Genomic DNA, 12,105 nt, shown 5'->3' with positions numbered 1-12,105 from the left:
CTCTTGTACATATTCAACAAATTAAGAATCCTAACGTCATATATTTATAATCTATTCATCGTATTGAACAAACAAATATACAAAAACCCATTTAGTGATTCCTGTCAGTCTTTCTGATTATGAAAAGATGAAGACCATAGTTATTGAAATGTGAAAAATGAAAACATCATTCTAGTATGGTAGTTGTCTTTAAAACTGAATTTCATATGGACTGTTTTTATACTTTAGATCATATTTAATGGCGAGAACGTGATGAGGTGTTTTTATGGGGTATAATACTGATTTGGCAAACGTAATTGCGTGATGTAGTTAGTAATGGTATGACGTCATGGTTGTGTGATTGAAAAATAAGTCTCACCTTTTTATCATCAACAACAACAACAACAACATACCCAATCCCACATGTGTGAGGTATGGGGGAGGTGGGACGTAGCAATCCTTCCTCTATGTATATGTACATATATAATTTTTTTTTCCTTAATTGTGTATCGCACGATCTTATGCTTCAACTGAAAAAGGTAAAAAAGTGAAAATATATAAATGGAACCATACATAACTACACAACTAGCTACCAAAAGTACCAAACCTTCCTTAATCTTTACTCAAAACTACACGTATCATATTTTTATTCACAATCTCAACTCCTCTATTTACATACATATACATGCACTAATCACTACCTCAAATCGATCAACCAATCCTTGGTTGAAAGCTCTCCTTTTGTTTGTTCTACATAAGTTCCCTTTTTTCAGAAAAAAAAAAAAGACCCCCACACCATTCCTAAAATGGACCACCAACCACCACAACCCACCATAATCCCCCAAGACTCCTTCGAATCCTCGTCCCCCACCTGCCGCCAATGGGACGAAACTCTCCCACCACCTAAACTCCGAATGATGTGCAGTTACGGTGGCCACATTATCCCCCGTCCACACGATAAATCCCTATGTTACATGGGCGGTGAAACGCGTATCGTTGTAGCCGATCGCCACACCTCATTATCCGATCTTTCCTCTCGTCTATCTACTACTCTACTCCACGGCCGCCAGTTCAGCCTAAAATATCAGTTACCGAGTGAAGATCTCGATTCGCTCGTCTCAGTAACCACCGATGAAGACCTCGATAATATGATCGAAGAATACGATCGATTAAACGCTTCTAATCCGTCTACTAAACCGTCTAGGCTACGTTTATTTTTATTTTTATCAAAACCGGATACCGCAGCATCCATGGGATCCTTACTTGATGATGCTAAATCCGAAACGTGGTTCGTTGACGCATTAAACGGCGCCGGATTGCTTCCTCGAGGCTTATCCGATTCCGCTACTATCGATAACTTACTTGAACATAAAGACGGAGCAATTAATCAACAGGAAATTGATAATATTAACCTAAACATTAATCATAATATTCAAAATCATAACAATAATAATACGAGTAATAATAATGTTGATTACGTGGAGCTGCAAGAGATGCAACGACGTCGTTTAGATGTTCAATTAAACTTACCTGATTCACCATTAGTGGAAACAAACTCGTCGTTCGGATCTAGTTCATCGACTCCTTCGATGTCGAATTTGCCGCCGATTAAAGTTAGGGTTGATCAGATGAATCAGATGGCGGGACTTGACGAGCAGTTATCGCAGTTGAATGTGAATGTGAATCCGATTGCTGCAGTTAATGTAGGTGGTAATTGGGCGGTTACTGATGAAGAGAGATCTGATCATAATCATGGAGTTAGTAGCGGTGGTGGAATGAGGAAACCGCCGTTGCCGCTGCAGGTAGCGCAACGGAATAAGTTTGGGAATGATGCTTATAATTTGCCGTCGCCGGACTCGAAGCACGGTGGCGCGTATGGTTTACATTCGCCGGATTCTGTAGCCAGGTAATTACTCCATACACACACACCACTTTCACATGGTTTCGTACGTTAATTTAGAATTTCTAGACGTGTGAATTAAATAAAATAAAAATAAAGAGTACAGTCAAAGAAAATGATACTCCGTATAAAACAGAAACAAATAGTGTTTCATCTTAACCAGTTATTCCAGATTCAACTTGACGTTGACCGAATGGTAAAGTAGCGAGTAATACGGTTAGAACGTTGCTTGAAGCATCATAAGGAGTACGTATTACATACATTAATTATTAAATAAATTAAAAATAAAAGATTAGAATAATAATAATAATTAAATAAAATAAAATTAAGAGTAGGTTATACATAGCGATAATATTTGTAATTTTCATAAAATTATACCATTATTTTTAGGACACCGATAAATCCACCATAGTTGATAAATCCTTTGTGTATTAATAAGTTGTACGGTACAATTTGTTAATGCACATATGTGGTGGATTTATTTAAAATAATAGTAAAAATATCATCACTTTCTTTTGACCTTTTTAAAATTACTCCAATCACTTTTAATTGGTTTAGAGTCCCAAATCACATATAATTTTTTACTTGAAATGGCGATTACAGTCACTGACAGAGTTTGAACACGATTTCGGAACCTACCCACTCGATCATTACCTAGGACGAATTATTACAGTCTTACCGCCTCTCATAAGGAAACCTTTACGACGAATCCATCCAGGCATCGTGTGTGGTAAAACTCCCCTCTGGTGAGACTCGAAAATGAAATGAGATGGTTACCTCAAGTTAGGGAAATATTTTGATGTGAATGAGGATCAAATCCTTGAACTCCCTTCAGTGGCGAAGTCGGAATTTTTGAACGATGGTGTCATAAAATGTCTATCGTTCGACTTTACTTTATTTTCCATGAATATATAATTACGTGGTTGACAAGGTGCAACAAATATAGTAATTTTTTTAAAAATAACGATGAAAGCATCCTTACATAATTTGTATTTACATGATGAGAATAAACTGAGAAAAATTGATTATAAAGTACCTTTAATTTGGCATAGTTCTTAACTACTCCAACCCTAGTTTTTAAAACCGCCGCTCTTGTTTCCTCCGGCCACCGGCTCTCTGTCTGTGGTCCGGACCTCGTTCCTTTCGTTTTCCTCGTTTTCCTTCTTCATTCCTTCTGCATCTTCCGGTGGTTCTTTCCGTCAATCGTTGGCCTCGCTTTCCTTTGAGTTTCCTACAGTCGTTGAATAATTCGAGTAGATCTGGTTTTCTGTGGCGTTTTGTGGTGGAGATGAGTGGTATTTGGGTGTTGAGGGATTGGTTCTCGTCGTTTTTGTGCAGTAGTCGCCGGAGCTTTCACTCTTCTCAATACTGCAGTGGTCGCCGGTCTTTGTAAGAGTTAGTAGGTTTCGTGGATGATGGATTCATACGGGTTGCGTTTTTAAGAGTTTTGAGGTCCCTGTTTTCGTCGATTGTGTCTTTTCGGGTTGCTAGTTGTGTCTTTTCGGGTTGTTTTCAAGGTTCAGGTGATCTCAGATGTGGCATCGGTCTTTTTGGGTTCGAGGTTTTGAAGTGGTAGCAGGTGGGGTTCTCTATCTGTGATGTTTTATCTGCCAGATGGATCTGGAGGTTTGTGTGTTGTGGCGGTCAGATCTGATGGTTAGTCGTGTTCATCATGTGGCGGTCGTTTATCTATCGTGGTTTGTTTCTTTTAAATTCATTCTGACCTATTACATTATCACCTCTCGATGTGATTGCGCGGTTGGATTTTGGCTTGAATTTGTGGGTTTCGAGATGTTGTTCGTGTGCTTCGAATTCGCGATTGTTGTTTGAGTGCTCCGATTCCATAATCTCTATCGAGTGATTGCCCCTACGTGATTAAGTAATGTGTTTGGTTTGAAGATATCTAGAGATTAGCCTTGCCGGTCGGTTCTTCCACATGTCTTGTGGAGTTAAAAATCGTGTTTAGGCCAATTCGAGTTAAAAATCGTGTTTTAGGCTATTTCGTGTTAAAAATCGTGTTTAGGCCAATTCGAGTGATGCTTTAGGTTTGTTGTTTTCGTGTGATGTTCGTCTCGTGAGTCTATTGTAATTCCTAGTATCTTGCTAGTGTTTAATTATATAATAAAATTTATTGTCTTTAAAAAAAACCCTTTAATTTGGCATAAAAACAGAAAGTAAATAAAATGAATGCACGTCGTTCGAAAGGGTAGCAAGTGCAATGTAAATTTCTTATTCTGATGTTCAAAAAGGAATGAGTGGACTTTTAACTTTTTTAATGGTGTCAAACCCATCAACAAATTGACCCCATCACTCAATACATAGCTACGCCGCTGACTCTCTTATAAATGTCATCACCAATACACCAACACTTTTAAGTTTATAATTTAGTGTAATTTTTAAAATTTAATTTCATCCAAAACCACTTAAACCTAAAGTATAATTTACTTTAAAACCAAAAGGCTGGACTATTGTGATCGTTACATATTTGACCTATATTTCAAATACGATAAATAAATAAACATTCTTTTTACAAAGATTCTAACTGAAGTACGGTTGAATCTCTACAGTGATAGTAGCATTGCTTCAGCATCAAAACCAACATTCACTCAAGATGTAAATCCCTCGTCAATCAGGGACACTTTAACTCCAAATCCATCAACCACTACCCAATTCTACCCCGCAACGACCATCAACTACCAAATCCCAAACCATCAAATCCATGACCCAACAGACACATCACAACCTCAACAACTCAATCATGATCAACAACAACAATTCTATCAACAAAGACCACAATACATCCAACAACACCATGCAACAAACCAACCTCCACAACCAATCTCATCGTACTACCCAATGTACGCTCCACCACAACAACTGGATCATCAACAATACCCATGTTACTTTCTCCCAATATCACAAAATCATCCATACGGTATGCAATTACAATCTAACCCATCAGATGCTACTGCAACCACCACCCCACCACTGTATCCACCCAAAACCGGCATTCCACTAACCAATCAAGAGAATACGCCCACAAATTCTTTATACACAACCACAACTCCAGTAGTTATTCAAGTTCCAACCAATCAATTCCAACAACAACAACAACAATATGTGAATGTTTCTCAAATGCCTCATCAACCTCGTCCTTCTTATCATGAGTACGCCCACCCAACCCATGATCAACTTTATTATTCACAACATCACTCGGTGGCTGCACCTAATTTACCTTCACAATATCAAACCATGACTCCCGCTTCTGCCATGTTGTTAGCTCAAGTGTCAACAGCTCAGCAACCGGCCGTAGAAACTGCTAAACAGTAGTCACAATATGAAGAATGTGATCGATCCTCGTTATGAAATTCGATTAAGAAGTTAATTAAATGTTCTCTGAAAAATTTACTGTTGTTCATTGTATCTTATTATTATTAATCTTCTTATGATTTTGAAGTATGCTATTTTAAACTTTGGAATAAATATAAAAGTTAAATTTTAAGATTTCCGTTAAATTTTTGTTTTAATATTACTTGCTTAACGGCCGTTGCATTATAATTTGAAGCTAATGTTAGAGTATTAGTATTGGGCCAGCCCGATTGCATATGTTTCATGTAGTCCATCAAAATTAGATAAAGTTTGTTCGGAGTGGTATGTATTATCAACTGATAGACTAGTTGCTAAAATTAAATTGTGTATGCTAAACAATTTAACATAATCACTACTTTGTCATTATATAAGGGACAAATTGAATAGCCATTAGCACATTTCCTCTAAAAAGATTCTTCAAGGAGAAGGTATGTGATCCTCTAAAAGTAATTGGGTTGTTACCAACTTTTGGTTGGTATTCTGCTTGGTTTGATTCTGCTTCATCTCGTGGATTTTGTGCTTGTTTTATCGTCATATATACTATCAGTTGTTGGTTTGGGTCTATGTTTGATTCATTTGTTTTGTTGGCTCTGGTGTTTTAAGCCTGCATGGTCTGGTTCGTTTGGGCCGTTTGGCTACTGTTTTCATATTATAGGGGTGTTGTGTCTATTTCTTAGGCTAGTTTCCTCTAGTTGGTGTGTTGATAGCCATCAAAATCTGTATTTACTACGCTTTTCTTCTCCACATTCTTCATTATCTTCCGTAAACTTTCACTTTTTCCGGTCAATTAGCCACCAGTGAACCCAATTTATCATTGAACCTGTAAGGACATGACCCATTTTAGGACCATAATTCAGCTGCCAGCACTACATTCCTTGACCTTTTGACTTTTAGACTCGTTAACTTGAGTCTCACAAAATCCTTTAGTAACATTTTTTTATCTCATTCACATTCCTTTGAACTTTCACAAGTAGTCTTTCATTCCTTTCATTTCAAACATAATACTCAGCAGCAACAATTGTCTTTAATCACATTCCACATGTTCTTTTGATTTTGGATATATGCTCATATCAACAATAATCAACTGCAAATCACAGGCCTTTATACACTATTAAAGCAAACAGAAACAAATTTGGACCTAACCGGTGATCTTTTTTAGCTACTGTTAACTAGCAGGGGCCAGAACAATTACATCCATGTGTCATTGTATTTTCGAAAATTCACAATTCAGCCTAGTTTCTTATTGATGGTGCACGTCATATACGATTTCTACCACCGAAGATACATTGCATATCTAGTCTATAGCTTGATACAGAAACGACCTTAGTGAACGCATGCACAACAATTGACATTCTGTATACCTTGACACGAAAGTGACGTGTGAGCAACGGAGTTGTTAATGCATATACCAACGAGATGAGTTACATCAGTTACAAGAATATGAAAGTTGCATGTTTTCTAAACCCAATTCCATACTGCTTTACGAGAAGATGAGATTGTACAATTTAAGATAGAACCAGATCAACTTAGCATCTACGCACTCATGCTTGTTTCCCATGGTTTAGATCCATAACTAGTGCAAATTATCACTTATGACTTACATCAATGTAATCAATGTATGGTCACATTGGACAAATTCTCTAAAACGTTACAACCAATCATTGATGAAAAACGCCTTCCTGCAAAAAACCAACTCTGATAATTTCAAGCTCGTTGAAAATAGCCATGCCAACGTTATCAACATGTCAGTCGAAAGAGTAAACCAAGTACAAAAAACAAAAGCGTAATTTCACGAGCCAATAAAAATAGCAGATCACTTGTAATAACATCATTACATCCAACAAATTCCCATAAGAACAGTAAAATTACGTTAAGCAATGGAACAGAAACGCAAAACAGACGAATGATTCTTTTCTTTTTCCAAGAATTATGCACAGTTGGATTCAGCTTAACTAGAATAGCACCGGCTTATTTTTGAGACTCGACCTCCACTTTACAGACGGGGCACGTTTTCTTCTGCATTAGCCATTGCTTTATGCAGTGCAGGTGATAAAAATGACCACACTCAAGCTTACCGAATTCATCCTCCCCTTCATATTCCTCCTGTCATGGTTTATCAAAAGGGTTAAATGAACCAAAACAACCTATGGAAATATCAAACGCAGTGTGTTTCACAACGTAAGTGTTCAATTTTACTGGTTCAAAAAGTGTTAATGCTTTATATATCGTAACCATTTGTTCTTAGTTTGCTTTCAGCTGCAAATCAACATTCACTTAAGGATGAGGGCACAGATCACTCTTGCACAAAACAAGAATTAATGCAACTATCCTACATTGCTTTGTTTAAAACACATACTAAAACTATACTACATGTTTTGAGCCGATGTACCACAAAATGTTTTTAAAGGGAAATTTGGATGTGCATATTATCCCATAATGCTAAGAATTCCTAAATTTATTTACTAATAAAGGGTAATTTAGACATTTGGTGTGTATTACGAAGTACTTAGGGTTTGTTTACTTTTATTTTGTATTAAGTGTTGTTTTCATATGCCACTATTTGGGAAAAGGTCCCTGATTCCATGTCTCCTACAAACAGAACATTTATCACATTAAGTGACAAATTTAGTGACAAAAAAACAAAAATTATACTTACTGAATAAAGAGCTATACGAAAATAGATCGTTAAGTGGAAAGTAAACAGGCTCTTGGTGTGTTTTATAAAGATGTAAACAAACCTGACAAATGGTGCATTTCCATTGCATTTCCGTTTGGATGCGAGAAGATGATTTGTCCTTTTCCTCGGATGCCGTCATAGGTGGCTTGGCTTTTCTGACGCAACGGGCAATCTCGTCTTCTTTTAAACCAGTATTCACATAACCAATTTTCTCACCAAGCTCAAGGAGTTGCTATTTCAACATAATAGGTACAGAGCTGTTAGTACCTAATAAAAGTAATTATATTCTTTAACAACAATAATAATAAAGGTAAAGCGATAACAGTAATAAACAAACCTCATAAGACATACTATCGACATCGAGTCTCCAGTCCCTGTGTCGATCATTAGCTAATCTTCCACCCATATCTAAATCACCTTGGAGCATAACAATCTGTGCCACATGAATAATTATCATTTTAGTACTTTTCTTTCCCATCTTTTAATGAAACTTAATTTAATAAAACTTCATGTAATTTTGTTAAATATGCAATTAAAAAAAAAGTCTATTAGAGGAATTTCACATTATTTATGTAAACATATGGCTTTAAAAATAAACTCACAAAAAACAATAAAAAAGAGCAACCATTGCCCATTAGTAAGTAATTTAGGGGTAGATCACTCCCATTGATCACTAGTTTCCATGCAAGTGTATAATATAATATGTACAGAGGATACAATACAAACACACGAACAATGAGATTATAACTTTTTAACTCACATTAAAAACGTAGTTTCTTGTAACAAAAAAAAAAAAAAAAAAAAAATATATATATATATATATATATATATATATATATATATATATATATATATATATATATATATATATATATACCAAAAAAGAAAAAAGAAAACAAGTACCGAGGAAGAAGGTTGGTATCAATCATATGACATTTTAGGGTTAACATCAATCGATATGCTTGGTTATACATCATAAACCTTTGGGCTTTATCAGTTTTTTATTTTATTTATTTCGTTACTTAATTAAAAAAGCCCAAGTACTAAAGATGGAATTACGCTTTGAATGGCACCTGATCTTATCTTCCTTTTTATAAAATATCTAATATTTAGGTGGTTTGTTACTTAAAATAATGACATTCCATAACAATATATGAGCATGTGTTAAAACAAACTTATAGCCAGCCACATCCAAAGTTATCTCGATTTGAACATACATAACCACAACGATTACACTAACGTGTGATTTTCTTATCATACTTGTTCCAAGAAACTTTTCCGCCGCCCAAGAAACCAAACCTCTCATGCTCTACTAGATTTCTTGTACTACCGGTTAGCTTCTTCATATGAACCACAAGATCAAAGTTGGAGTTGCTACCTCGTTTTGATACCATTTGTAGGATTATTTTTAGTCCAATCACATGTTCTCCATACACGGGTTCTCTAGTACTCTAAAATCAATTGGTGATAGAGGGAGATTCCCAAATGCTTATATGCATATATTAGTTTGTATTAATTTCCGGTTTTGGGACTTTGATTTACATCCATTAACCGATTATCTTCAACAAGTGCTTAATTATAATAGTTTAAATTTACTACCTCGGATTAGAATTATCTATTCCAACTACGGAAAATACAATACATGCAAGGGGACTACATTGTAACATTGACACACTTCAAAAATAAATGAATAAAACATTAAACATGTATATTTTAAAATTAGATAAGGTTTTCCTTGTCAGGTTACCAGGAGGACGAGTATTTCCGATCTACCCGGATTAATCCATTACCGTTTCCAAACCCTTCCCCGGGCACCACAAGATTTGAGCATGATACCTCTTGCAAGAATTTCAGGGCCCCAACCATTGGGCTATTAGTGACGGTTTAACAGGTAGAATTTGATATCAACATTTAGTTTAGATTGAAAATCTTGATACATAAATCGTTATAAACAACCAAATCAATATATTGGAGTCCATCATCCACGAGATAAGAACAGACCTAGAATATTTCATTGACAAACTGCCAACCATGACCCAATCTATTAATTAAACTTAATGACGCAAAACCTTTTATTCTATTACAATGATGAAATTAAAATAAAATAAAAACATTCTGAGCAACTTACCTCGGCAAGGCTTTCCGGAGAAGGATGTCTAAGATGGCGATGATGTCGAGATCGAAATACATGCAATCTATGATGTGAATCGCTATCAAAAAAAGGAAGCTCTTCATGATGCTGTTGCTGCACCTTTCTCCTTCTACCATATGACCCTCTCTGCATCACATTAACAATTCATACGAGTAGAACATGTTTAATTAATTCCATATTCCATATAACTTTTATAATTAACCCCACTACCCCAAGTCAGAGTAGACATATTAAGCAACTTCATCATTTTTTATTAAAAAGGGTGGTTGAAAGTTAGTACATTTTAAAGTGATTATATCACTACTAGTATAATCAAAAATAGTATCAAAATATCAAACAATAGTTACTTCAAGCTTATCTTAAAAATCATTTTTTTGAAGCAATTTAATTTGCTTCTTCAAAACTGTCTTTTTTTTAGTGAAATATCATAATAATGTTATAAGCTAGAAATTTACACTTTTTAGTACAATTTTCTCAATTACTAAATTGTCTTCAAATACAAGTAGTTTTACTATTATCAGAAACAAGAATCAAAATAATTACTTTTCAACAAAACCTTTAAACCAAAATCACATCCAAATAAAAGGAAAAACACATATTTAATTAAATTAAACATACCTCCCTAGTATTGACAACATCAAGTTTGCCTCTACTACCAGAAACTGCTACATTTCTTGTTGATACAACACAATTTGATGCAGCAGAATCAACATCTGTTGACAACCCAATTCCGGGCCCACACCAAACATCCGGAACACAATCACTATTACCAACAACTAATTCAGAATTAATTTTCTTTTTTCTTACTTTTTTATTTCTCAATTCCCAATTGGCTGACGTCCGTATCATCGTTGGCACCGATACTTGAGCTGGAGCCGTACAACCTAATCCCCTGAATCTTGTTGAAGTAAAGTATGAATTTTTCTTTTTTGGGGTGTCATAATCGTTATCATCATTTGAAATTAGTGATGAAATTGTGGGTTTAGATCGTGTTGTTGAATCTTTTCTGGGTTTTCTGTATCGAATTTGTTCTTCTTCAGCCATTAATTTAGTAATAGTAACAGTAGTGTGTGTGTGTGGATATTTGGGAATTTAAAAGAAAAAAAAATGAAGCTTTGACGCGAAGATAGCATAAATGATAAATGAATAAATAGAAAATATAAACATAAACATACATGAATAAACTTAAAAGGAGAATGGTTGTTGTCAAAGCACGCATCCCTATTATTCACTACTTTTTGTTTCTATTTCTATTAATCTTTTTTTTCCTATTAATCTAATACGGAGTAATCTAATTCTAATTCTTAATTAATTAATAACTCTTAAATTATTAATTAATCTATATTCGTAGTAGTTAACGATTTAAAAATAACGTCACAAAAAAGAAATTTAAAAAAAAAAACATTGCAAATAATAGGGAGAAAAGGTTATAAAGAAAAAGTTAAAAATATTACCAAAAAAAGTTAATCAAAATACCTCGGAAGATACGGATATTTACAAAATTACCATGATAAATAGTACTAATATGGTCATGAACTTTAGTGTATTTATATATTTATGTATAAAAATATAAATATGAATTGTATTGTATTATAAACATACATGAATAAACTTAAAAGGAGAATGGTTGTTGTCAAAGCACGCATCCCTATTATTCACTACTTTTTGTTTCTATTTCTATTAATCTTTTTTTTCCTATTAATCTAATACGGAGTAATCTAATTCTAATTCTTAATTAATTAATAACTCTTAAATTATTAATTAATCTATATTCGTAGTAGTTAACGATTTAAAAATAACGTCACAAAAAAGAAATTTAAAAAAAAAAAAACATTGCAAATAATAGGGAGAAAAGGTTATAAAGAAAAAGTTAAAAATATTACCAAAAAAAGTTAATCAAAATACCTCGGAAGATACGGATATTTACAAAATTACCATGATAAATAGTACTAATATGGTCATGAACTTTAGTGTATTTATATATTTATGTATAAAAATATAAATATGAATTGTATTGTATTATTAAAC

The 12,105-nt window shown here is 34.3% G+C and overlaps 2 protein-coding genes across 2 annotated transcripts; one reads left to right on the top strand and one right to left on the bottom strand.

The window, feature by feature from the left end:
- Positions 1-772: 772 nt before the first annotated feature.
- LOC139842550 (uncharacterized) lies at positions 773-5,209 on the top strand. The gene is made up of 2 exons (XM_071832675.1): positions 773-1,885; positions 4,447-5,209. The coding sequence occupies exons 1-2, from the start codon at positions 786-788 to the stop codon at positions 5,207-5,209; spliced, it is 1,863 nt and encodes a 620-aa protein (XP_071688776.1). The 5' UTR covers positions 773-785.
- A 1,740-nt stretch (positions 5,210-6,949) lies between these two features.
- On the bottom strand, positions 6,950-11,204 carry LOC139844962 (uncharacterized). Its single transcript, XM_071835181.1, has 5 exons — positions 10,696-11,204; positions 10,054-10,203; positions 8,263-8,358; positions 7,987-8,157; positions 6,950-7,351 (listed from the first exon to the last, which is right to left on the bottom strand). The coding sequence occupies exons 1-5, from the start codon at positions 11,119-11,121 to the stop codon at positions 7,217-7,219; spliced, it is 978 nt and encodes a 325-aa protein (XP_071691282.1). The 5' UTR covers positions 11,122-11,204; the 3' UTR covers positions 6,950-7,216.
- Positions 11,205-12,105: the final 901 nt, after the last annotated feature.

The sequence above is a fragment of the Rutidosis leptorrhynchoides genome, chromosome 4 (assembly GCF_046630445.1).
Source record: "Rutidosis leptorrhynchoides isolate AG116_Rl617_1_P2 chromosome 4, CSIRO_AGI_Rlap_v1, whole genome shotgun sequence".
Taxonomy (NCBI): domain Eukaryota; kingdom Viridiplantae; phylum Streptophyta; class Magnoliopsida; order Asterales; family Asteraceae; genus Rutidosis; species Rutidosis leptorrhynchoides.
Note: the sequence above shows the minus strand (reverse complement) of the source record. Positions and strands in the feature narration are given on the sequence as shown.

What these genes read in the sequence shown, in the direction of transcription:
- LOC139842550 (XM_071832675.1), top strand. Translation starts at nt 786, where the DNA reads ATGGACCACCAACCACCACAACCCACCATAATCCCCCAAGACTCCTTC. An exon ending in TCGCCGGATTCTGTAGCCAG is followed by an intron (nt 1,886 to 4,446) that starts GTAATTACTCCA and finishes GAATCTCTACAG; the next exon opens with TGATAGTAGCATTGCTTCAG.
- LOC139844962 (XM_071835181.1), bottom strand. Translation starts at nt 11,121, where the DNA reads ATGGCTGAAGAAGAACAAATTCGATACAGAAAACCCAGAAAAGATTCA. An exon ending in ATGTTGTCAATACTAGGGAG is followed by an intron (nt 10,204 to 10,695) that starts GTATGTTTAATT and finishes AATGTGATGCAG; the next exon opens with AGAGGGTCATATGGTAGAAG. An exon ending in TCGATAGTATGTCTTATGAG is followed by an intron (nt 8,158 to 8,262) that starts GTTTGTTTATTA and finishes ATGTTGAAATAG; the next exon opens with CAACTCCTTGAGCTTGGTGA.